The sequence below is a fragment of the Opisthocomus hoazin genome, chromosome 1 (genome assembly GCF_030867145.1).
Source record: "Opisthocomus hoazin isolate bOpiHoa1 chromosome 1, bOpiHoa1.hap1, whole genome shotgun sequence".
Classification (NCBI taxonomy): Eukaryota; Metazoa; Chordata; class Aves; order Opisthocomiformes; family Opisthocomidae; genus Opisthocomus; species Opisthocomus hoazin.
Window position 1 is genome coordinate 3,399,587 of NC_134414.1, and position 26,317 is coordinate 3,425,903.

General features: G+C 55.0%; 2 protein-coding genes across 2 annotated transcripts in view; one reads left to right on the forward strand and one right to left on the reverse strand.

The window, feature by feature from the left end:
* The first annotated feature begins 7,915 nt into the window (after positions 1 to 7,915).
* TPBGL (trophoblast glycoprotein like) lies at positions 7,916 to 9,958 on the forward strand. The gene has a single exon (XM_075421305.1). The coding sequence runs from the start codon at positions 7,916 to 7,918 to the stop codon at positions 8,987 to 8,989; it is 1,074 nt and encodes a 357-aa protein (XP_075277420.1). The 3' UTR covers positions 8,990 to 9,958.
* Positions 9,959 to 19,503: 9,545 nt separating this feature from the next.
* PGM2L1 (phosphoglucomutase 2 like 1) overlaps positions 19,504 to 26,317 on the reverse strand; it is a 50,237-nt gene continuing 43,423 nt past the window's right edge. Inside the window, exon 14 of the mRNA XM_075414695.1 lies at positions 19,504 to 23,844. Coding sequence (XP_075270810.1) covers positions 23,742 to 23,844 — 103 coding nt within the window. The 3' untranslated portion in view covers positions 19,504 to 23,741. The remainder of the gene's footprint in view (positions 23,845 to 26,317) is intronic.

A 26,317-nucleotide genomic window follows, 5' to 3' on the forward strand; every position in this document is an offset into this window, starting at 1 on the left:
TCTCCTACATCTGAGGGGGATAAAACCTCCCAAATCATGGAGCTCCCAAGCTTTCCGGGAATGGAGAGTGCCACGGGGAGGACTCCGACTCCTTGGGAGGCTCAGCCCGTGCAGGCAGAGGAGCACTGCAGGCAAAAATGCTGATGCAAGCAAATCCAGCACGCCATCGGGAGGAAGGCTGTGCCCTCCGGACTATTTTTGGCTTGTTTTTCTTAACTATGGAGGCACTGATCTATGATATTGTCGCTGCTGCCACTCTGCAGTTGGAATTGCATCAAGCCAGAGTTGGAAAGAGGGTTGTGTGCGGGTCTCGGGGGACCGCTAATGGGAGAGAGCCCTTCACCTCCTGTTTACACTTTAATGCCCATCCAGGTTATTCATTATTTATTACTAAGGTATTTATAGAGCATTACTAGCGTGCACGGTGCTTTGCAGGCATTTGGGGAAAAGGTCCTCTCTCCTTTGGACATCGTGATGTAGAGCAGTTAAACACAACGCGGGCTCCGCTGACGCTTTGCCTTTGTACCCGAGCCCTGATGAGCCAGAGGGGCCATCGCTCCCCTCCTGGGTCTGGTGGCTTCTCCGTGGGTGCCTTTTTCCTGCTGGGCTGGTGCGTCTGTTGGGTACTGGATACAGAGAAAAGGCTGTGGGCACCCTAAGCACCCACTCCCTGATGCCCACTAATCCGCACCCTGGTTCTCAACCCAGGGGGCTGCAACACAGCGGAACGAGACGGCCATCACAATCCAGCGCTGCAGGGTTTTGTTTATTTGGGGTGAAAACCCACCCTGATGACTCCAGGTCCCGTGCCCAGGGGGTCCCGATTCACCGCCTTCACTCCCCCCCTGCCTCTCCCTCCACAGCTCATCAGGAACGAGCTCCACAACCCAACTCGTACCACCATGACCACGACCAGCCCCAGCAGATCTGCCCACCCGCGGCTGCATTTGCAAGTCCATAATGTTTAAATGCAAAATCTTTGATGCCATCTTAAAATATGCACCAATTAGCCCAGGGGGTCCGATTCCACCCGGCGCTCTGGATGCCGACGAATCACAGAATCACAGAATCACAGAATAGTAGGGGTTGGCAGGGACCTCTGTGGGTCATCTGGTCCAACCCTCCTGCCGAAGCAGGGTCACCTACAGCAGGCTGCACAGGACCACTAGCAGAAGCGTGGCAGCCTGGGACCCTGCGGGATGGATGGTGGCTGTGCTACCAAAACGACCCTCACCATCTGCTAAGTAAGTGGCACATGGGATCTGGGTGGGATGTACGGACACCAGAGCTATGGAGCAAGAAAAGGAGGTGGAGCGAAGCACCCGGCCGGCGGTGGGTCTCTGCCGGTGACCACTCATCCCGGGGATGAGCTTGTGGCCACAGGGACGTGCCATTCCCCATTTGTTTTGTCTGCCCATCCCAGCCTGCTCTTTTTTTCCCCTCTTCTTATCTGGTCCTGCTGATAATGGGATGGGGGAAGGTGGTTGCTGCCAGGTCATGGGGAAACAGCTTGGCCATGGGACCGGGGAGTCCCAGCCTGACCTCCAGCCCCAGCGCCCATCACATCTTTGCGCTGTCCCTGGAGCAAGACACAAAATCCAGGACTTCTTCTTTCATTCTCCTGCATCCTAGGGACTGTCCCACACTGGGCTAAAACCAGATTTTTACTAAATCTTTTTGCAATCCCAAGGGGGTGCAAGCAATGGGGGGAGAGAAATCACCTGGGATGAAGCAAAACCTGAAACAGGACCTCTCACTTCAGTGCCAAACCCCTTGCAAATACAGGTGGGAGGACTGTTCCAAGTGTTGTCTCCAATGGCTTCACTTCAAAAATGTCAAAAGAAAATATTCCGCGTCTTCCAGCAGTTTTCCAAGGATCCCCTCACAGACAAACGAGCAGTTCCAGTGTCACAGGCATGAATTTTAAAGGGATGCTGCGCTTGGCTGCTGCCGGCATTTGCTGAGCAAAGGTTAATAGCCAGGTTCAAACACTGCAATTTACAGATTATAGGATTTCTCAGCTGGAGAGCATCAATCTGCCCCAAAACACACAGCCAGGGCAGAAAACCACCAGTTGAAAGGGACCACCAGGAACAGATTAAAAAAAAAACAAAAAAAGAAAACAAAAGGGGGCCAGAAGGAGGAGTGGAAATGCCCCATCCAAGAGGGCAGAGGGGGCAGGGAGCTGCCGCACAAGGCGAGCTCTGCTCCTCTCCTTCCCCCTCCGTCCCGACACACCTCACGGTGATATGGCAACCAGCACACCAGATCTTCCCCACCGCCGAAGCTCGGGCAGCACAAGGCTGTGCAAGAGCATCCCCCTGCGAAAGCAATTCAGCCTTGGCACTTGCAAAAATGCAAAAAGAAGAGCAGCGAGGCTGGGGAGGGGTCTGGAGAACAAGTCTGATGGGGAGCGGCTGAGGGAGCTGGGGCTGCTCAGTCTGGAGAAGAGGAGGCTGAGGGGAGACCTTCTCGCTCTCTACAGCTCCCTGACAGGAGGGGGGAGTGAGGGGGGTTTGGTCTCTTCTCCCAAGGAACCAGCGATAGGACGAGAAGCAATGGCCTCAAGTTGCGTCAGGGGAGGTTTAGATTGGATATTGGGAAAAATTTCTTTCCTGCAAGAGTGGTCAGGCCTTGGCCCAGGCTCTCCAGGGCAGTGGGGGAGTCCCCATCCCTGGAGGGGTTCAAAAACCGTGTGGATGTGGCCCTTGGGGACATGGTTGAGCAGGCATGGTGGGGTTGGGTTGGCGGTTGGACTTGATGACCTTAGAGGTCTTCTCCAACCTTAGCAATTCTGTGATTCTATGACTCAAGACTGGAAAACGTGACCGGAACAGACACAGAGGCCAGAAGATGAAATTCTTTTAAAATCATCTATTTTATCTGCAGATCTTCCCTCCTAACCATGTCTGTGAGATGGGGGAGACCAAGGGTCGAGGTTTTAGTGCTGCTAATCGCCGGTTTAACGCTGGCGAGCACCAAAAGTGTTTCTGTGTCATCCGCATTCTCCTGCTCCGCTGCCCCCAGCACTTTCTCAGCATGGAAACCATGAGACCGTGGGTTGTCTTACACCCAAAGCTGCGGCTTTCACGCTGCCTGCAGACCGCATGGAAAACACAAGCAAAATCACGTGGATGATTACAGAGCCCAAGACCCCAGGGCACTATGGTGAGGAAGAGAACAAAGACTTCAGCCTCATTTCACAGCAGCGGGAAATGAGGAGGGATGGAAGGGGAAGGAACGATGCCCTTATCACAAGAAGGAGCCAGCCATAGCACTTCATGCCTTTTTCTTCCAGCCTTTGCTGAAAAGCCATCTGCAATCAGCCAACAACAGCAGCACCTGTGGCAAAGAAATCACAGAATCACAGAATGGTCAGGGTTGGAAGGGACCTCTGTGGGTCATCTAGTCCAACCCCTGCCGAAGCAGGGTCACCCAGAGCAGGCTGCACAGCACCGTGTCCAGGTGGGTCTTGAATACCTCCAGAGAAGGAGACTCCACAACCTCCCTGGGCAGCCTGGGCCAGGGCTCCGTCACCCTCAGAGGGAAGAAGTTCTTCCTCGTCTTCAGCTGGAGCTTCCTCGGCTTCAGTTTGTGCCCGTTGCCCCTTGTCCTGTCGCTGGGCACCACTGGAAAGAGTCTGGCCCTGTCCTCCTGACACCCACCCTGCAGATATTTAGAGGCATTTCTAAGGTCCCCTCTCAGCCCTTCAGGCTAAACCAGGCTTGGACGCAGTGAGAGAGGAGCTGGGAAGCCCAAGGAGCTTCATCTCTGAACCCGAGCCATGCTTGCACATTCCCAGGCTGCAGAACCAAAAATAACACGGGCCATCACCATTGTGGGGGGAAGGAGAAGCGATATCGCAGAGCAGGTGGCTTTACACCGGTTACTGAGGACGCGGTGCAGGTAATCAATTCACTTTGGAAGCCTCCAGAAGATAACAAGGTGATGAGTAACGGTCTGTATTGATTTGTAGGAACAAATTGCCTCAGCGCAACCTAATCTCGTCCTGCGACTTGGTGATGGACTCCTGGCATCACGGCGATGCAGATCTCCTTGCCTTTAATGGCAAGAAGTCTTCGACGCTGCTTCAAATGCAGAATTATGGTCCGGGGGAGACGGTGTAGAAGGACCCAAAACCAATCCCAGTCTGACAGGGGCTCAAAGAGGATCACATGTTTGAGGGGCTCCAGGATCCAGCCTGACCATTAACAAATGGAAATGAAGAGCATCAACCTGGTGACCAGCGCCGAGATGTCGTGTCTGAGACTGCAGACTGGTATAAGCTGTGGAAAATTGATTTGGGGTCATCCAGTGAGGACATGGGGATGTTGTAGAGAGGAGACGAACACGCGGGACAAACAGGATGGGTGGCAAGAGGAGATTGTAAATCCAGAAATGACCCATCCTTCTGGGGATGGAGGAGGATGATGGTGTCATTCTGCTCCACAGGGTGCCTGGAGCCTCCGTTTTGGGCTCTGCACCATTCAGGAAAGCGATAACCCAACTGAAGAGAGGCCAGGAAACAGTGGCTGCAAAGAGAAAGAGGGAAAAAATTGTCCTTCACACCTGCATCTGAAAGGACAGAGGACCCACAGAATCACAGAATGGTCAGGGTTGGAAGGAACTTCTGTGGGTCATCTAGTCCAACCCTCCTGCCGAAGCAGGGTCACCTACAGCAGGCTGCATAGGACCTTGTCCAGGCGGGTCTTGAATATCTCCAGAGAAGGAGACTCCACAGCCTCCCTGGGCAGCCTGTTCCAGGGCTCCATCACTGCTCCCGAGCCAGTCTGGGGCTGGATCAGGCTGAAACGAGGAGCAGAGATGCTACAAGGTGAAAAAGAAGAGCAGAAGGACAGCAGGGTGCAGGGGAGGAGCAGTCGCAGCCGCCAGCACAGCCCCAACGTCAGCTCCCTGATGGTTCCCAGCTTTGGTGAGATAACGACGACAGCATCCAGCTCCCATGCTGGGACTTCATCACCCCCTCAGGCCCCACACCAACCGTCCGTGGAGAAGTCCAGGATGCAAAGAGCACTGGAACAGGCTGCCCAGGGAGGCTGTGGAGTCTCCTTCTCTGGAGGTATTCAAGACCCGCCTGGCTGCGGTGCTGTGCAGCCTGCTCTGGGTGACCCTGCTTGGGCAGGGGGTTGGACAGGGTGACCCACAGAGGTCCCTGCCAACCCCTAACGTTCTGTGATTCTGTGATTCTATGTTTGCTTCAGGCAATGATGGCACCATGCTCCCACCAGCCAAGAGCCCCCACGTCCCCAAAGCCACCCTGCCGCAGTACGGCACCAGAGCACACGTCCCCCCTCCAAACCCTGGAGCATCTCCACCCCTCAAAGTCAAAAGTTTCAGCTCCCTTTCAGCTCCAGCCAGGCTTGTGCTCTCCCATCACCTCTAACGTCACTTCACCGACCGTGTTTTATGGCTTTTGGAGAGGGCACCCTGCCTCAGCCGTGTTTTTCACGGCAGATGCTCCTCCTCCGAGGAGCCACGGAGAAGGATGGAAAAGGTGTCCGGATTTTTGCAGCCTGGTAGATGAGATCTTGCCAGGACCTCCACGCAAAGGGGTGGACCTGGCCCACCAGCTGCCTTGCTTTCCGAAGCGCTATTGATTCGTTAAATATAGCCGTTAAATGGATAAATGAGCCCCAAAGTGCTGTTTTCGGGGGAGAGGAGGCTCCGTCCATGAACGCTGCAGCGCTGGCTCGGCACGACCCACCGTGCGCATCTGGCTCTCCCCACTCCCTCTCCTTGGGTGCGAGAGTGGGTGCTGCCCCACGCTGAAATATTTGATGGCACACCATAATCTGACGTATTCCCACGTCCGTTCTTCTCCCCCTGCCCCTCCCGCAAGCTCCCTCCATTTCTCTGGCTGCTGTTAGACGCTGTCACTTTAAACACGGAGTTTGCTCGGTTTCTGGGAGCACAGGAATGGCTCAAGACACCCAGACACGCCAGCATCCAAAATTTACCTCGTCCCTGCAATATTCAGGGAGGGAGAATTCACAAAGTGGGAAAAAAAAATCCTTTGGGAAAAAGGTCAGGATGAGAGATGAGGGCGAGGAAGAGGAGAAAAAAATCAAGGTCCAGGAGAAAATGTACCCAGGATGGAGTTTATTTAATGTGACGCCCAGCTCAGGTCGGCAGAGGTGCTCGGGCACCCGAAGGGGTTCTGGCACCCAAATCCTGCTGCCGACCACGCCTGGCTCCGAACGCAGCGCACCCAGCCCCTGGCTGTGCATCGCTCCAAAAATCCCGAGCCCACCCCAACGCTTGGGGACCCCCGGGACGGTGCCGAGAGCAGGGCAGCCTTGGCAACAGAGGTAATATCTTTTATTAGCCCGGAGTGTGAAATAAAGAGAAAATCAAGGCAGGAGCGCACAAGGGGCCAGCGCTGCGTGCCCAGCGCCGGTCAGGATTTTTCCAAGCCGGTCTAATAAAAGCGATGACCTCTCTCCGTCCCTCAGCATCGCCTCTCCCGGGAGCGCAGGCCCTCACGGCAGCTGGACCCCCCGCAAAATCTGGGGAGGGGATAGGGAAGGGACGATGGGACCGAGTCCCAAAAAGCAAAAGCAGCGATAACTCGGAGGGCAGAACCCTGCCTGCACCTCTCTCCAGGCTGCGACGCTCGGGGATGCTGCGGGGTGTCCGGTTTGTGGGGCAGGCTGGGGACTGGGGAGTGGGAGAACCCCCCCAAATCATCCCCGGGCTGGAGGGGGGCTGAGACACCCCCAAATCCTCCCTGGGGTGGAAAGGGAGCGTGACAGTCCCCAATCCCTCCCCAGGGTTGGGAGGGGGATGTAGCAGCCCCCAAATCCTCCCGGGATGGGAAAGGACCAGGACAGCCTCCAAATCCTCCCGGGCTTGAAGGGGACTGGGACAGCCACAGAACCCTCTCTAGGGTTGGAGGGGGACCGGGAGAGCCCCCAGATCCTCCCCGGGGCTGGAGGGGGACCTCGGGGAGCCCTCAACCCCTCCCGGGCTTGAAGGGGACCACGACATCACCCAGCCCCTCCCCGGGATGGAAGAGGACCAGGACATCCCCCAAATCCTCCCTGGGCTTGGTGGGGACCGGGACAGTCCCCAAGCCCTCCCTGGGATGGAAGGGGACCAGGACATCCCCCCCAAAACCTCCCTACGCTGAAAAGGGTCCGGGACAGCCCCCAACCTCTCCCCGGGCTGGAAGGGGACCGGGACATCCCCAAAATTTTCCCTGGGCTTGGTGGGAACCGGGACAGTCCCCACTCCCTCCCTCCCCGAGTGGGAAGGGGACCGGGACATCCCCCAAATCCTCCCTGGGCTTGGTGGGGACAGGAACGGTCCCCAACCCCTCCCCGGGCTGGAAGGGGACCCCCAAATCCTCCCTGGGCTCCCAGGGTGGGAAGGGGACTGGGACACCCCCTCAAATCCTCCCTGGGCTTGGTGGGGACCGGGACATCCCCTGTCCCCTCCCAGGGTGGGAGGGGGACCTCGCCAGCCCCCCCCCCCCCCATCCCCAAGCAGCGGCGGGGACTCAGTGGGGGCCGGCGCTTGAGAGCCGAGCCGAACCCCCCCACCCCCCCACCCCCCCCGACGGCAGCTGCTCGCGGCCCCCCCCACCCCCCCCGACGGCAGCTGCCCGCGGAGCTCCTCCGCCCATCCCGCAACGCCAGGCAGCCCTAACCCGTCCCCCTCCCTCCTCCTCCTCCTTCCTCCCTCCTCCTCCTCCTCCTCCCCCTTTCCCCCCTCCCCCCCCCCCATCCCCATCCCGATTTGGGCAGCGGCGCGGCCGCAGCTCCCAGCAGAGCCGCCGGGTGCGGGCGCCGGAGGCAGGTCCGTGTGTGTGTCCCCCCCCTTCACCCCTCCATCACCCCCCACCCCCCCAACACCCCCCCCCCCCCCAGCACCCCTGCATGCCCGGGCAGCGAGCATGGCCCGCAGGCAGGCGCGGGCAGCGGGCGGTGGGCGCTGGCTGCCCTGGCTGGGCTTCGCCTTGCTGCCCCTGGCCGTGCCCCCCACCGCAGCCCCCCCCGGGGGTTGCCCGTCCGCCTGTTACTGCGTTGCCACCCCGGAGCTGGTGCAGTGCCGGTACGAGAGGTTGGAAGAACCACCGAGGGATTTACCGCTCGCCGTCCACAACCTCAGCATCTCCGGCAGCAACCTGAGCGTGCTGCATCGCTCAGCCTTCGCCTCCCGCCCGCTGCCGGACCTCCGCCTGCTCCGCTTGCGCCACGACAACGTCCAGACCGTCGAGGACATGGCCCTGCAAGGTTTGCCCGCCTTGAGGACCCTCGACCTGAGCCACAACCCACTGGTCTCGGTGGCCGCCGGAGCTTTCGCCGGCGCGCCGGCGCTGCGTACGCTGCAGCTGAACCAGGCGCTGCTGGCCGCCCCGTTGGAAGAGCAACTCGCCTTGGCCCTGCGCAACCTCAGCCTGCGGCGTCTGGAGCTGGCGGGCAACGCGTTGCGGGCGCTGCCGGCCGCCCTGCTGCCCGCCGGCTTGGAGGAGCTGGACCTGCACAACAACTCACTGCAGCGGCTGACGGCGGCCGAGCTGCGGAGCCTGGAAGCGCCGGGGTTGCGGGGGCTGCGGGTCACCTTGGGGACCAACCCGTTGAGTTGCGACTGCGCCCTGCGCCCGTTCCTCGCGTGGCTTCGCGCCGAAGCCCGCGTGCCCGACGCCCGCAGCCTGCGCTGCGCCGGACCGCCGGCGCTCCGCGGGGCTGCCCTGCTGCGCCTGCGGCCCGAGGGGCTGGCGTGCGGCTCCGCCGAGGGTGGCGAGCCCGGTCGGCTGGAGACAGCCTCTTATGTCTTCTTCGGCATCGTGTTGGCCCTCATCGGCATCGTCTTCCTCATGGTGCTCTACCTGAACCGCCGCGGCATCAAGCGTTGGCTCCACAACCTGCGCGAGGCTTGCCGTGACCAGATGGAGGGCTACCACTACCGCTACGAGCAGGACGCCGATCCGCGCCGTACCAGCACCGTCGGCACCCCCGGCCTCTGACGGCACCCTCGGCGTCCCAACCCTCGCCCCGCCGGCGTCCGCCTGCCGCGCCGCCCCTCGACGCCTCCGCTCCCGGCATCCGCCTCGCCCCGGTCCCATCTCCATCCCCTCGCCATGGCACCACCGAAAATCAGTTTCTGAGGACGAGCCGGCCTCGGGGATGGGTGCTGGGGTGCGTCAGAGTGGGGTGCACCCTCCCCGGAGGGCTCCGGACCGGCTCTCCCTGCCCTACTCAATTCCCACAGGGGACCAGGCTGGATCCGTTCCCCCCCATCCCAGCGCCGCGGGCAGGGGGGAAGCGCGTCCGGATCGTCCCCGCGGGACGCCGGCCCCCGGTGCTCCCGGGAGGGTTACGAGCTGCCTCCTCACCTCCTCTCCCGCGGCGGGTTTCTTCGGTGGACTGCGGGATGCCACGCCGCCGGCGGGGCTCGGCACCGAGTGTTGGCTTGGCGCGTCCCGGGAGGCAGCGGGCAATACCTGAAACTGTCCTCCTGGATGTTCCTGGAGCCCGGACTTGACTTTGACCATGTACAGCTCTCTTTCCTATTAGATTTCTATTTGACAGATGCAAAACTTCGCTTGATTTTTTTCCTTTTTGTTTTTTTTTTCCCCCCCCCCGTGTTTCTTTTGCTCCAAGCACGGAGGAAAACATCACCGTCCAGCCGCTCCCCCGCCGCGAAGCGACGTGCTTTTCCGAGCCCGTTTATCCCTTTGGTTTCGTTCGACGGCATTTCCAGGCACAAAACGATGCAGCTGCGTAGGAAACGCCTCCGCCGGCTGCGTGCATGTTCCCCAGGGCACGCGGGGGCAGCCCTTTCCCGACTCGAAAAAATACGCCCCAGACTAGGCTGTCTCGGCGCTTCGCGATCGAAAACGAGCGAAGCAAAAGCTCCCGACCTAGTTCGCCCGCCCGTGTTTGCTTTAGACCCGTGCCTGTTACTATATCCTAGAGCAAATATATCGAAAGCTGCATCCACTCCATCGTCTATTTTCTATAAAGCTTCTCGCAGTGATTTCCGAATATCCCCTTGGCTGAGGCGATGCTGTTGCGGGCGGTTTGCCGGAGGAAGGCAGCTGCGGGCTCCTCGGTAGCTTTGCTGGGTGCTTCAAAACTTCTTTCCCGGGGCCAGGGACGCGGAGAGGTTTCGCACAGCTTCGGCACAGAGCTCAGGCTCTGCTGGTGCTGATCCTTCCCTGGCAGTGGGGCTGGGGCTCGGGAAAATGATGCAGGTAATAGGTTGTTCTAAAGGGGTTTTTATCTCCTGGGTGTTTTGGGACCTGATTTATGAGACACCGGAGCGCTGAGCATCTGCAGATGTGAGGAGAGGCGGCACGGGGCTGCGACTCGCAGCATTTCCTGAAACGAAGCCGTAGCTTTTGCGGTCTGAAAACGCTGAATTTCAGCACCGGGCTGAAAATTTAAGCGTTGGATTTTGACACAGCTGTGTCTGCCTTACTCCGTCCCGGGAGGCTGATGCAGGGCTGAGGACGGGGACTGCATCCCCGCTGCCGTACTGGGACCAGCACCGGTGTTCGACGGGTGCTTCGGGATCCGTGACACAGGGAGCAGCACATACCCGGTGTATTGGGTTAAGAAATGAGAGTTTTGGGGCATTTATGGTCTCTGAGACTGTGTGTGTGCGTACACAGCTGCCGGGTGGAAAGCTCTGCTGGGGGAAAGCAGAATTATTTCCATCCCAGGCGTGCCCGGAGGCCTCGGGAAGGATGCGACCTGGTGCAGGGTCCTTTGCATTTCACCCCTCTGTTTTTTCCCCCCATCGCATTTTACCCCTTCACATTTCCTCCCCGTCCAAGCCCAGGGTCGAGGTGGGCAAGCCAGTAGGGAAAGGGGGCTGGGATATGCGCAGAGCTGTGCCTCTGGGCTGTATTCAGGTAGGAATATGGCACGGGGAGTCAAAATGAGTTTTCTGGGTGCTCCAGGCTGGTCCTGCTGAGCAGAGAGCGGGTTCCCCACCGGAGCTGGGTCCTGGCTCTGTCCCAGTTCCCAGAGGAGCCCCAGAGACCCCCACGGCTCAGTTCATCAGAGATTAATTGCTCCAGCAGAAACTTGTTGCATTTTGGGGACCTTTTCCTGAGTTTTTCTCCCCATCCTAGGAACTTGTGGGCTCCGGCCCCACCTCACCACCCCACGCAATGAGTTACCGGGCAGGTTTACGGGGGAGAAATCTCAGCCTGCCCCTCACCCCCGTCGGCTTTCCCACCTCCTCCCTCAGTTTCCCATCCCCGTGCAGCCAAAACCCAGCCCCCGAGCAAGAGAAAGGGCGACGGGGTGGATTCGCACATCTGGCAGCCACATCTGGCAGAGCAATGCTGCCTGGTGCTGCTTGGCCAGCAGCAAAGCCCCCCAGTTTGCACGCCGCGCCGGGAGCAAAGGCTGCTGAGCATCGCGGGTCGTCCCGGGCTGCGATTCCACTAGAGAAGCATCAATTCGTGGGGACGGCGATGGGAAGCCCTGGAGAGTTTGAATATCTTGCAGCGAGGAGAAGTGCCTGGAGGGCTTTGAGGGCATCTCGGTGGTTATCGGAGCAGGGAGAACAGCATCCACCTGGCCACGGCGCCTGGTGACCGATAACGGGAAGGAAATCGCCTCCAGGCAAACGGAAAAGCGGCCAAACGCATCCCGGCCCCGAAGCCCTTTGGCAAAGGAGGTGGCCGGCGTGGGCAGCTGGTTGGTCCAGCTTTCCCCATGGCCAAAGGGAGGGATGCGGTGGCTTTTGGTCCCTGGGGATGAGGACACCCCTCCTTGCAGCACGGAGGTTGGGAGCATCGTGGTCCCCATCCTCGCTGGGTGTATCCATCCTCGCACCGAGCCGCTCCAGGGAGGTAAAGCCCGGCGAGCGGTTGGATGTGGGTGGTTGGGTGGACAACCAGCTGCAGGAGCATAATTCTTGCGGGATCGTAACGTTAATATTATTCTGTACAGCACATACCCCACGCATGACGCATCAGCAGGATCAGGGAGCCTTTGGGTCAGTGAAACCAAGACTTGGCGCTGGGCCGAGGCTCAAAATGCGCTTTTTGGGTTCTCAGAGGGCCGCGTGTTTGGAGAAACCCGTGTGGTCCCTCTCCATGAAGGGCTCGGATGTGAACGTCCCTCAGCCTCCGGCAGCTGCTGCCCGAGCGGAAAGTTACCCCGACGGCTCCTTGAGCCAAGTGGAACGCGGGATATAAACAGCATCTGCGATACGAATCAAGCAAAGGATGCTCAGAGCCCTCTGCAGCGGCTCATCACCATAAAAACAGGAAAAAAAAATGAAAAAATCTGTATTTATACACCCTGTGTATGAAATGCTTAGGAGCTGTTGGTGCTTTGCAGCTCAGCACCGTCTTTCAGCTCCACTTTTCCTCCTTGTTTTCCAAAGGGCTCAGCTGTTTCTTGGGCCGATCCGGCCAAGAGGCAAGCTGAGGAGGGGGGTGTGGGTGCAGCCGGAGCACCCCTGCCTGCATCCATCCTCCCCCTGCACCTCTCCTCGGGGGTTTTAGGTGCTCGTGGTGCTGGACCAAGGCATCCCGGGGGTGTTTCAAGCAGCATCGTTGCTGAAGTTTGGTGGAAGCTGCTCTGTGGCAGCCGAAGCTGCAGAGGAGATGCCGAGTGTGGTCTCATTTAGTGCAGAAGAAAACAAAAATAGTGGAAATAAACGGAGCAGCGTCCTTGTCTCTGCTGTGTGTGGGGCTGCAACACCACGGAGCTCGGGCAGGGCAGAAAAATCAGCCACTGCCGGCCTCCCCCTTCGAAAAAATACACAGAATTAATAACAATTAATAACAAGGCCTCCACCTTTTTTCCTATTCCTTTTCTCAGTGTATTGGAGCTCGACAGATCTGCTCTGCAGCTGCTGTCACTTCAGTGTGGGTTTCATTTTACACTTCAATAACAATTAATTCTCCCCAAGCAGCTTCACCCCTGAAAAGCTTCACACCAGGCTCCTTCATCTTCCTCCTCCATTAGCAGGGATTAAGAAAAACCTGCGGAGGGAGGAAAAAAAACAGCAACAAAGCAACGACAACCAACCTGCTTTTCCTTTATTCCATTAGGAAGAGCAAGTGGGAGCTGTTCTCTTCATGCACTGGGGAAACTGAGGCACAAAGAAAGCAGGGCCAAGTTCTTGATGGCAGGGAAGGGTTTGGGCAGAAAAAAAGCCCCACAGGAATGGATTTCAAACCTCAGCAGGCTTCACTTAAAGTTCTGGGCAGCCTTGGGGCCTCCAAGCCTGGGACAGTCCCCGCTCTGTCCTCCCTCCACCTCAGAGGTGGCCCCTGAGCCCTGCCAAGGAAATGGGGGTTAAAGAAGATCCCACCTATGCGAGTGCTTCTCATCAGCCGGGTTGGGATAACGCTGGGGGACGGGGGGCTCCTGGTGCGGCTGAGCACTGAGCCGCTCAGCGCAGCGATGAGCCCCCGGCAGCAGGGCCGGGGCCGAGGACCCGTCCTGGGGGGATGCAGCCAGGGTATGAGAGGGTGGGTCAAATCCCCCGGCGTGATCAGCACTGTGACCCCCTTCCTGCCCACAGCCTGCCCTGGGGTGGCAGGGACAGGCAGGGACACCCAGGCAGGGCACCTAGGACTGGTGGGTGCTGGGCTGGGAGGGGACGTAGCTCCCCACACCCCCAAAGCGGGTCCGAACCCCAGCAGCTCCTCCTATTCCCCAAGATCACCCCCAAAAGTCTGCAGCCCCACAGCCTCGTGCCCTCCCTGCCACACAGGACCCCAGCGTGGGGCCACCTCGTCCTCGTTGGGGTGGTTTTTCACCCCGGCGTGTCTTCATGAGCCAGCAGCGTGCCCTGGGTGCCAAGAAGGCCAGTGGGACCCTGGGGTACATCAAGAGGAGTGGGGCCAGCAGGTCGAGGGAGGTTCTCCTTCCCCTCTGCTCTGCCCTGGTGAGGCCCCATCTGCAGTGCTGTGTCCAGTGCTGGGCTCCCCAGTTCAAGAGAGATGAGGAGCTACTGGAGAGAGTCCAGCGGAGGGCTACGAGGATGAGGAGGGGACTGGAGCATCTCTCCTACGAGGAGAGGCTGAGGGAGCTGGGCTTGTTCAGCCTGGAGAAGAGAAGGCTGAAAGGGGACCTTTGAAATGCCTCTAAATCTCTTCAGGGTGGGTGTCAGGAGGACGGGGCCAGACTCTTTCCAGTGGTGTCCAGCGACAGGACAAGGGGCAACAGGCACAAACTGAAGCAGAGGAAGTTCCAGCTGAACATGAGGAAGAACTTCTTCCCTCTGAGGGTGACGGAGCCCTGGCCCAGGCTGCCCAGGGAGGTTGTGGAGTCTCCTTCTCTGGAGATATTCAAGACCCGCCTGGACAAGGTCCTCTAGAGCCCGCTGTAGGTGACCCTGCTTCGGCAGGGGGTTGGACTAGATGACCCACAGAGGTCCCTTCCAACCCCGACTATTCTGTGATTCTGTGTCTTCACCCAAGCCTGGCTCCAGGCAGCCCCACTGCGAGCTGGCACCGTGCAGCCCGGGCAGATGGGGGAGGACGCGTTTCCACTAATCTGCCCCGATCGGGATTATTATTTTCCAAGATAAACCTACTTTCCCAGCTGGTTTAAGCATGTTTTTGGCACATTGAGGACAGGTGGGATTCTGGGGATGGGAGACAAGCTGGCAGGGGTGGAGGTGATGACATGAGCAGACATGTCCCGGTGCCACCAGGCTCTCAGCCTTTGCTCAGAGCAGGGACCAGAGCATCTCTGAGGTGGTTTTGGCAGCGCATCACCCAGCTCGTGGGGCTGGGATCATCCCAAGGTGCTTCCTGCAGATAGGGGAGGTCCTTGCTGAAGTTTTCCACTATCAAAAGCCATCGAGAAAGAATTTACCTTGAGGGACTGGTGTCAGCCCTGAAGCCCATCTCTCCCCTTCCTATCTCCCATCCAAAGCAGAGCTGGGATCTTCTGCAGCTCCCATCGTGATAACACAACACAGAAACTGTCTCTGGCCATGGAGGTCTGGTGTGGTCCACAACAGCCAGTTTCTGGGGAGTCAGGGGTATCTCGGAGAGCCAGGGTGAGCAGGATCAACCCAGGGCAGATCAGGATGGGTCCCTCGCCCTGCATAAGGACGCACCGGCCAAGCCCGCAGAGCCGCTCCATCCTCCCAGCACATTTCCCCAAGCACTCGCCAGCCTGACATTTACAAATACCTATTTTTAGAGGATCTTCATCACTTCTAATTGTTCAGGCTCCTCAGCCTCGGAGGACACGTTCTCAGCTCGGATGGAGACAAAACCAGTTCCTTCCCTCCAGCCCTCCCCCCTCCTGCGGTTTTACGCCGGTGTGACTGGGCCCAGCCCTTGGCCACGCTGCCAGGTTCCCTCCCCGTCATGGTACAACTTGCCCAAACCTTCCTCCTTCAAAGGAAGCTCCTGAGAAAGACCTTTCTGTGATGCCCTTGTAGGGGAGGTTTCCATGTTCTTCACGAAGAGGAACCCAAATCATCTCTGTAACGTGCAAGTGGAGAATCTGCACCCCAAAGCTATGGAGATGCTCCTCTGCGTGGGCACGATGAGCCCCCCAAGCCCCCAAACCCATGGAGATGCTGCTCCGAATGGGCAGATCAGCCTCTTTCCATTCCCATGGGACAGGTTTCCAGAGCAGAAGGGCAGTAATTCCCTTTGGGATGGTCCAAGCCAGCAGTCTGGGAGGTGGATTTCCATACGCCACTTGTAGCCATCTGGCAGATAGCTCAGGCTCGGCAGAGGAGAGGAGCTGGGGACCACGAGCACCCCAGGAGCTCAGCTTGGTCCTGCCCAGCTCCCTGTCCCTTGCAGAACAAGGGGATGTCCCTGCAGTGCAGCAGTCACTAGGTGATGTTGCGCCATGGGGGTCAGCACCCTGAAGCCTGGGGTACCCAAGGTGGGGGATTCGCCTCCTGCCCTGTCCCTGCCCTGTCCATGTGGCTTGGTAGGACCGAGAGCTGCCCATGCCCAGCACAGTGGTGGCACGAAGGGATCAGCATTGCTGCCACCCCCTCGCCAAGGGCCCACTGCCTGATGCCCCCCAAGCAACGTCACAGAATCCCAGCATGGTGGGGGTAGGAAGGGACCTCTGTGGAACATCCAGCCCAACCCCCCTGCCCAAGCAGGGTCACCCAGAGCAGGCTGCACAGGACCGTGGCCAGGCGGGGTTGGAATATCTCCTGAGAAAGAGACTCCACAGCCCCTCTGGGCAGCCTGAGCCAGGGCTCCGTCACCCTCAGAGGGAAGAAGTTCTTCCTCATCTTCAGCTGGAGCTTCCTCAGCTTCAGTTTGTGCCCGTTGCCCCTTGTCCTGTCGCTGGGCACCACTGGAAAGAGTCTGGCCCCGTCCTCCTGACACCCACCCTGAAGAGATTTATCGGCATTTCTAAGGTCCCCTCTCAGCCTTCTCTTCTCCAGGCTGAACAAGCCCAGCTCCCTCAGCCTCTCCTCGTAGGGGAGATGCTCCAGTCCCCTCCTCATCCTCGTAGCCCTCTGCTGGACTCTCTCCAGTAGCTCCTCCTCAGTAGGTCCATCACCTGTATATCACAGCTGGTGTATGGGGGATGTGGGCTGAATTTGGTTGTAGCGCTGGGTTTTGGGTGGTGTTTCTCTCTTGTTCCGTGCCTCAGTTTCCCTTTTGGGAAGCAGCAGGGTTGAGGGCCTCCCCTGGACCCCAGGGAGCAGGTTTTGGGGGCTGCTGGCCCCGCTCTGACCCCAAGCCCTTTCAAGGGACTTCAGGTGCTCCATGCATTGCTGCATTCACATAGAAATCACTCGCTGGCTTTCCCCAAAAAATGTGATGGGAGGAAGCAACGCCCATCGCTTCTCGCTGCCCTGACACGGACACCAGCCCACAGCCCCCACCAGCACGCATGGCACCAGCCATGTCCTCCCACAGCGAGATGGATCCAACCAGCAGGACAAACCCATGTGACACAGGCTCCAGAGATGTCTCAGAAGCCCCTGGAGAGCTGAGCCCAAGTGACATGCCACATGGGCTGGGCTTGGCACATCGGTAATTAATTAAGTTACTAAATTAACATTTAAATTGACAAGACCTGAATGCAAAAGCAGGCACTGCTGTCTGCTGGGACTCACCAGCCTCCAGCGACCACGGCTGCTCCCAGTCCGATGTCCCTGGGTGCCAGCGCTCGGCCAGAAGCACGGATGGACCCTGGGACCTCCATGAGATGCTCCGGTCCCCCAGCTCGCTCGCACGTCCCCTGGAAGAGGTTGTGTCGTGCTGATGCTGGAAGAGATGTCCCTGCTTAGGAGGGGTAGGGGCAGAAGAACCTGGTCCTGGGGTCCTCTTCTCCCTGCTGAAGCCCCAGCCCCCAAGCCCGGGGGTGCCCAGCCCATCCCTCGGTTGTCCCCGCACCTTGCAGAAGGGTGCAGCACCCATCGGGGTTCTGTCCCTCTGCACGGGCTGGTGGTGACATCCAGCGCCGGTCCCTGCAACTACAGCCAGCACTGACCTCAGCAGGTCCTGTCCCTCCTGGTCCCTGCCCTGCTGTGTCCGTGGGCTGCTCCCCTCACCCCCAGCCCAAACCAACCCCTCCATCTCCACGTCCTTCAGCATCATTAAGGTTGGAAAAGACCTCTAAGATCATCAAGTCCTTTCTCATCCACCCACCAGTCCGAAGGCTTCAGGGGTGCGGTGAAGTCTCTCCCAGATGGAAAGCACCCTCCGTCGTGCTGTCGGCGCAGCACGGGGAATAACTCAGGGCCAGTTCTGGTGAGTAGGGAGGAGGAGAGCGGCTGCAGCCTTGGCAAGGAGGAAAAATGACAATTCGCACGCAGAGCCTGCCGGGATGAAGGCTGCAGCCATCAGTGAAGGGATGCGGGAACCCTCCTGGGCATGGTGCTGTGCCCTCAGGAACCATAGAATCACAGAATCACAGAATAGTAGGGGTTGGAAGGGACCTCTGTGGGTCATCTAGTCCAACCCTCCTGCCGAAGCAGGGTCACCTACAGCAGGCTGCACAGGACCTTGTCCAGGCGGGTCTTGAATATCTCCAGAGAAGGAGACTCCACAACCTCCCTGGGCAGCCTGTTCCAGTGCTCCGTCACCCTCAGAGTGAAGAAGTTCTTCCTCTTGTTCAGACGGAACTTCCTGTGCTTCTGTTTGTGCCCATTGCCCATCTTACATCAACCTTGACAACGCTTTGAAGTAGCCTTCAAATATTAAACCCAAGCTGGGGTGAAATCAACTCTTGTCTCAGAGTTTAACAGCGGAAGAACCCCGTTAACACCCCCAGCACAGGGTGATCTCCTGAGGAGAGAGGAACCAGCAAGAGGATGGTCCCTCTCCCTCACCAGTGTTCCTGGTGGGACTCCCCGTGGAGCAGATACTGGGCTAGTGCCACCGCTGGGCTGGACCCGCTCTCCCACCTCCAGTGCCCACCCCAGCTCGCCTGCGACAGTGGCCGCTCCTCTCCCCCACCACAGACTCCCAGACCCTCTTCGCTCCCCTCCCACCCTGGCTGCTGCTCTGAGCAATCTGGTCTGGTGGAAGATGTCCCTGCTGATGGCAGGGGGGTTGGAACCAGATGATCTTTAAGGTCCCTGCCAACCCAAACCATTCCATGATTCTATGATTCCCAGAAATTCCCACTTCTGTGTACACCTCCAGATTCATGAGCTCGTTGTGGACCCTGACTGATCATTGGGAATATCTGCTCCGAGAGGAACGAGACGCAGGGGACGTGTCCTCTCCTCCTAGGCCACCGCTGCCCTGAAGGGTGGTGTCAAGCCTGGTTATATCTCATTTAGCTGTTTCTTCTCCACTCTTACCTTCTGCCTTTCCTGATTCTGATCTTTAAGGTCCCTTCCAACCCAAACCATTCTATGATCCTCATCCCCCCAGGCTCTCCTCTTTCTACCTCACCGCCCCAAACACCCACCTGAACCTGCTTGAGAATGTACCTGTGGTGAACGAGCACCTTTCCGGAGCGCAGGCCCCTTCACGTCGTGTTATCCATCTTCTTCCTCTCCCACGTTCACGAAGACAAACCTCAGCATCACACTAGGTAAAAACCTCGAGTATGGCCAGGAAGCGTCCCTTGAAGGGGGAGCTGTAGACGTGGGGCGCTTTGGTCCTCCAGTTCCTGGCTGCCTAGAAGGAAAAAGAATTCTGTGGGTGTCCACTGCCAGACTCCCCTCTCCCCTGTTCTGGGTAATGGTTCTCTCCGCTCCTTCACCTGCTCACGGCCAGTCCCCTGAGCTTGGCTCCTCCCCACCCGCTCCGTGGTGGCATTGGTGGTGACTCCAGGTCATGGCCAGCCCGTCAGCCCATGGTGGTCTGCCCCGGGGCACCGTCAGGGCTGAGCCCCTTGGAAACGGCGTCAGTTTGACACCGTAGATCTCATCTGGCATCATCAGGAGGACAAGCCTCTGAACAGCTTCTTCAGGAAAAGTTCTTGTCCCCAGGGCTTTAGGTAGCCAAGTAGCACATGGCCAACACCAAGCCAGGAACAGGTACCCACCAGGGCAGCTTTCAGGGCAACAGTGTTGGACTAAAGGAGATCGAAGAAACACGACGGATTGCTACTACGAAGAGAATATTTTATTACTTATAACACTTCATTCAGCTAAATCCACATAGCAATACACGGAAATACTTCAGAAAAGTGCAAATTCTCACTCTGTATTTGTAATATGCCCTAGTTTTACAGAAGAACAGACACTGGGCAAACAAGAGCACAGATCCAGAACTCCCCAGGATTCGAGACAAGGAGAACGATGCAACTTCAGATATCCCCATCACCTCGTACAGAGCTACTCGTGGGCACACAAAGGGCAGGGGAGGATGGAAAATGTGCTGTGCACCAGGAATCTCGTATCAGGATGGGCTCTGATCAACCAGGTGTCACCATGCGAAGAGCCCCTCTCTCTTACTTGGGGAGAGAAGAGGGCAAAAAAGGGGGGGAAGACAAAATGAGGTGACGGCAGTAATATAAATTATAAGTTTAAAATTAAAGAGAACATCCAAGTGCTTTCTGAAGCAGATCACAAGTTCTACCCTGCTCCCAATGACAGAAACCATCATCCCACCGGGCGGTTTCTCCCTCAGCACCCTGACCATTTCACAGCAACACGGTCCCTTTAATGAAACAGAACCCAAAATCCCTGATGCTTCAGGAGCCAAAGAGCGGACACGAAGCGCTACCCGAGTATCGCTAAATCAGAGATTTCAACACGCAGTTGGTACCCTCCCAACCAGAGAGACAGCGACAGCTTGAGATGAGTCCAGAACTGTCCGAGGCGGGTAAAGCAGCCCCGGGCTGCACGTTGTAACTCACCTCGACATCTGAAACCCAAATGCATAGGATTTTAATTCTGCCTTTAGTCTGTCGATGACACAAATAAGCAGTTCCCCTCCTTAAAAGGAAGGGCTGGGTGCGTAAAATTCAGGAAATCAGGAGACCTGCTCAGGCAAGGTCCCAGTTCTCCTGCAGCCCAAGGGAAACTCTGCTCCTTCGAGCCGCATCCTGCTCTTCCACGCAAGAGTTTGGGATTCACTCCTGCCGTGGCAGCGAGCATCCTTCACAGGTGCAGGAGGAGAGACACGAACAGCACCTGCAGGTATTCAAACCACAGACTGGACACCATATCACAACCAGAATAAAAAAAATTCAGCTACCGGCTCTGTACTGTAGATGTTATTCAACCTTGCCTGGCAAGTCTCCTGTACTTACAAAGGTCCTATCCCCGGCCCACGGAAACACAACTTCACCACATCGCTGAGCGAGACGGAGATTAAGCCTGTCACATCAAAAAGGGAAAGGGTAAAACCAAGCCCTCCTAAATTTATCAACTGCTAAAACCAAATCGTTGGCTGTAGGATTACAGTTTCAGCCAACCTGCTGCAGAGCGACCTCCGAGAAGGCGTATTTTAACTGGAAGCGCCTAGTGAACAACACCCGCAGTGTACTTTGATCTATTACCTGCTCCCTGCTCAAGTCTGAAAAGCCTTTGTTCTTACCTGAAAAGTAGTACAGAACAGCTGACAACTAAGAGAAGGTTGTGCACAAGCCCAACAAACTCTAACACAAAGTACAACAAAGTCACGGGGCAATGAAGTAAGAGAATTACAGTCCTTCACAGTAACAGAAGTAAGGGAGGCAAGATCAGAGGGAGGAGATAAAGGAGGAGTTCCACAAATGGAACAGTATAAATATATCCAACAGTTCAAATACAGTAGGAAAACAACGGTAGCAGCAGTTTAAAAACAGCAATAGTTATTATACCCTTGAAAGACATTCAACACATTGTGCCTGTTGCTGTCATTCCGAAAGCGCTACAACTTACTGCTCAAACCTACGGACGAGAAGAATCCCAGATACCTAACTCCCCGCACGTTGTTTTTTTTATTAAAGGTATTTAAACTATGAACGGTTACCAACTTCTAAGAATGCTGATTTGAAAACATAATGAGGATTTTCTTCCATACTGCATTTATAACACTTGCCTACTGGTATAAAGCAGGTCTCCCTGGGAAATTACAGACTCCTGCTCTTTGTAGGAACACAAACGTAACTCACGAGACGCAACGCCTAATGCTAACTGCTACAATATACACACAGCTGGCCTCACCGCACACACTACGCTTTTTACAGTGTTTACCTTTGTTCAAAATTATGTCCCAAGTCACTTGTTCTCTGCTGAAGCACTAGCAGGCTCCTTCAACACAAAAGGCAAATCGCCTAAGGCTTTAATCTGCTGCCGGTGGAACGCACGGCAAGAGCTCCCTCAAATTCAGTGCAGTCAGGGTCCAGATCTGCACCTCTTCGTGGAAACCGAAGACAAAGCGGCAGCCAGAAACGCCTTCACGCCGTCTGAGACCGACCTACCCAGCGCTGTACAATGACACGAGTATATTCTAAGCTTAAATGCTTCCACTCGTTTTCCCCACCACATCAGTCAAATGTACAATCAAGAAAAAAAAAAAAAAAGCTTTTTGGCATTAGATACATTTCACTCCATTGCAGAGCAATTTGGAAATCTCGTAAAATAAAAAATAAATAAATATCAGTGGCAAAGAATTTGTGCAACACAGACCTTCTGCAGTACATGTACATTCATATACAGCAAATACTTCTCCACGGTTATAGTGCAAAGCGTCTGTCAGCATGAGATACCCAACACCCGCACAGACACAGAAACCTTGGCGCTTTTTGAAGCCACCCAGAGGCAACACATGCAAAACCACTGCGCAATCCTGTGGCATCAAGCGGTACGGGTAGAGTAAGATGGAGGGCAAATGGAGAGATTTAACAACAGTGGCAAAACAACAGCTTTAACTTCAGTGCATCTTAGGTTCTTCTCCTGTAACCTTCAATACAGCACTTAAGTGTTCAGCTTTATCCATTTATTTAATTACTGTAAAGTGATAGTGGGCAGATGTCCAGAACATCACTGACTTCATTCTGAAGGCTTATACTGGGTATTTAGTAGCCCACATTAACAAGTATTATGCTCAGTTAATGAGGACGCAGTTTTTCTTGAAGTGTTGTTCCAGTTAAAGTATCTTCCACAGCTTTTCAGTGCCAAAAACATGGCTTTTATTTTCTGAAAACCTGGATATCTACATGAGAATTTGTGTTATCTGTCTGTTTTTTGGAAAAAGTGATTAGCAATATCACTTTCTACTCAAACGAAGGTAGGAGACAGATAATGGGAACATGTTAAAAATTTGCCCTAAAAGAATGAATAATAGTATTTGCAAACCACTATTCTAACAGAAATTAGCTTACAAGACATGACAGAAAGAAATAAATCATGATTTTGTAACTAAAAAAAATAATCACTGCTGTCAATGTCTCACCTCCACTTTCTTCCTTTGTGTGTTGTTGTTTTTTTTTTTTAACTACCCAGGATGAATTCAAGCCCTCAAAAGAAGTCACTAACTGGAATTTTCATTCAAAGTTACTGAATTTCTGAAACCTCTACTAACAAAAAATAAAGCTGAAGACCCTTCAGAGATGTGGGACAAAAACAGGCGACAAAGCCAGTGGTGGTTAGAACGGGCAATTTAACCAAGGAATGCACAAGTTTCTACTCCTTCGGAGGCCTTGGAAAGGCCATGAAATTCAAAACCCAGCCTGCAAGTGGAACTGCATGTGTTGCCACTCCTGTTTCACTGTCAGGTAAATATTTTAAGATACACACAGGAAAGATACAACGCACCAAGAGCACCTTTAACAACTGAAGGATACTTAAGTAGCTGAAAAATGGCGTATCGAACAAGTTGCCTAAACGAGAACTGCTAAGCACTGAACTCTACTTCAACATTTTTGGAAATTAAGACCTGTAACGACGACAGCCACATTCACGCACCACGGCGAGGAAGAAGCAGGCTTTTTTTGTCAGTTTGGAGTGATCACTTCCTTCAAATACTACGACCACCCGATTTTAAAACCTTTTTGGTACCTGAAACTAGTTGAAGACAAGATCTAGCAGCTAAGACAAGCTGTCTTAAACCCGCTAGGGAAGTTCATTTGCATTGGTGCGGGTTAATTAGTCTCTTGGTCAAAAGGACAGACAATTGTAATACTAAATTCCGTCCTTTTCTCTCACTTCCTCTCCTCATCCCAGTTTTCCAGCCCAGACTTTCGTGAAAAGCCTGACAAAAGAACGCTGCTTCTTTACAGAACAAAAGTGTGGCCATTTAACACACACACACGCAGGCACACGCATTAAACTGAGCGCTGTTCTTGGTTCCTCTGTTTCACGTGACGCGGTGCAGGCGGCCACTTCTTTGAACGCCGGTTAGGGGAGATCTAAGCAGAGCGCCAGATCAGTCCGTTCTTATCAGGTTCAAGAAAATTCTCAATCAAAGCCCCAATAAGCTTCTGAAGTTCTTCTTCCAGCACGCTTCTGTCACTAGAAAGAGAACAATGCCACGTCAGGGGTTTGATAAACACCGAGAATCTACTTAAAAGAAGAATAAAATGCAAGATCCGATGCTGGTGGACCAGCTCTGTTCTGTTTCCTAGCAGCACCAACGTGTAGAGACTCCAAGCCGCTTGCTTTAACAAGCTGCTTTTTGGTAGGGACTATTGCAATATTAATTTAAATTAATTTCATTACACTAAAGAAAAAAATAACTGCCACTAGAGGGCTCTAGGCTAGCAGAGGGGACACAGGAACTAATTACTGTAAAAGCAATGCAAGACTGCTCAGACACTGACTGTAAATGCATTAAAAAGTAAGAACGAGCTACCAATACAAGAGGTAGTTACCCTATATTCTTCTCTACGCAGCATCTGGATGCCCGTCTAGGGTATCTGACTGTATTTAGGGGGACTGAGTAACCAGGCAAAGTGTCACGGCTCACAAGACAACAGTATTAATATACTGATCCTTTCCCTGTTTAAATGCCCAGCCATTCATTTAGGCAAAAAGATAACATCCTCATGCACAGACACTACTGCATTGCAACACTCCTTTAAAAATGCATAACCTCTCTCCTACCCCAGCAGTCTCACTGGAGGGAGAGGAACTCAGTCTGGTTTTAATGGAGAACAGGGAAAACAGGCTTATGTATGTTTGCTGTGTTCATTTGTGGAACTGGTAATATATCATTGCCATCCAGGTCACCACTTCCCTTTCAAGAAAACACCCAAAAATGCTGCAATAGAACTGACTTTCCTGATGTTCGGCTTTTAAGAATAATCAATAAACAGCAACTCTGAGAAATATTTGCAAAGCTACTACAGAGAGCAATGCCTTTTGAGGTTCCTACAGACCACTGTATGTCTTGAACCAGGGAAGCTTGAAAGCTTTTCAGTTTCACGTTCCAGACAATAATTGCCATTAACCAGAGGTACTACTAAAATCAAAGGTCGATGGATTTTTCCGACTTACCAGAATGAACAGCAGCAGAAGCCCAAATGATGCATCAAAGCATCCTCAGGTAATTTGTTTCTCTCCCCACTATTCTCACTCATGTTAAGATAAGGTTAAGGGCGATATTTCTAGCATTTATTTCTTCCTCGGTGCAGCTGTTTGCCTCAACTATATCTTACCTCTTCTTCAGAAGAAGAGTGTGGCCAGCAGGACGAGGGAGGTTCTCCTTCCCCTCTACTCTGCCCTAGTGAGGCCTCATCTAGAGTACTGTGTCCAGTTCTGGGCTCCCCAGCTCAAGAAAGATGAAGAACTACTGGAGAGAGTCCAGCGGAGGGCTACGAGGATGATGAGGGGACTGGGGCATCTCCCCTACGAGGAGAGGCTGAGGGAGCTGGGCTTGTTCAGCCTGGAGAAGAGAAGGCTGAGAGGGGACCTTACAAATGCTTACAAATATCTAAAGGGTGGGTGTCAGGAGGATGGGGCCAAGCTCTTTTCAGTGGTGCCCAGTGACAGGACAAGGGGCAATGGGCACAAACTGAGGCACAGGAAGTTCCGTCTGAACATGAGGAAGAACTTCTTCCCTCTGAGGGTGACAGAGCCCTGGAACAGGCTGCCCAGGGAGGTTGTGGAGTCTCCTTCTCTGGAGATATTCAAGACCCGCCTGGCCGCGGTGCTGTGCAGCCTGCTCTGGGTGACCCTGCTTGGGCAGGGGGGTTGGTCTAGATGACCCACAGAGGTCCCTTCCAACCCCTACGATTCTGTGATTCTGTGATTCAGCATTTACACCAAATGGTTCCTTGCCCACCCTCGGGGTTTATGGAGACACGTTCTAAACGAAGCAAGAATTTCCATACCCACCTAACAAAGAAATGCATTCATATGCCGGACACCCAGAAAGCCCTCTGACCAAACACACACAAGCTCCAGGCAAGCGCTGCCACTCAGAAAACTGGGATGTAGGCCTCCTACCACTTCTGTGACCTGCTGTTATCCCACGGTCAGTTCAGAATGCTTTAAAAACACGATTCTGCAGATGGGCTGTACCTGTGTTAATAACACTTCATGTTGCAATAAGCCATGTTTTGAAGAATACTTCAGCAGCCTGTGGAGAGCTGTCTAGGCATGGATCTGTGTATCCCCTCACACGCACATTTTACAAGCAAAGGCAATCTACCACTCGCTATCCACTGACTGCCTAAATCTGACATTCAGTGATAAAAGTGTGCTCACCCTGAATTCCTGCCAGTAAGTAGAAGTAAATACCAAATCTGAGGCCTTTTTATGCCATTTTCAATTCCCTGCTCCACAGGAATGTAGGGATACAAGTCTAAAAGGAGGGGTATTACCACAACTGAGGTTAGGAATCCTGTTCAGGACCCTGATTCTCTCCGTTAGCTACACTGAGAACCTAGGCTTCTCATTCACACTCCCGATTTCAATGCTGTAAACATAGCCTGTATTTTTTTTTTTTCCTCTTTTAAATGGGAAGAAGCTGAATCCAGGTGGC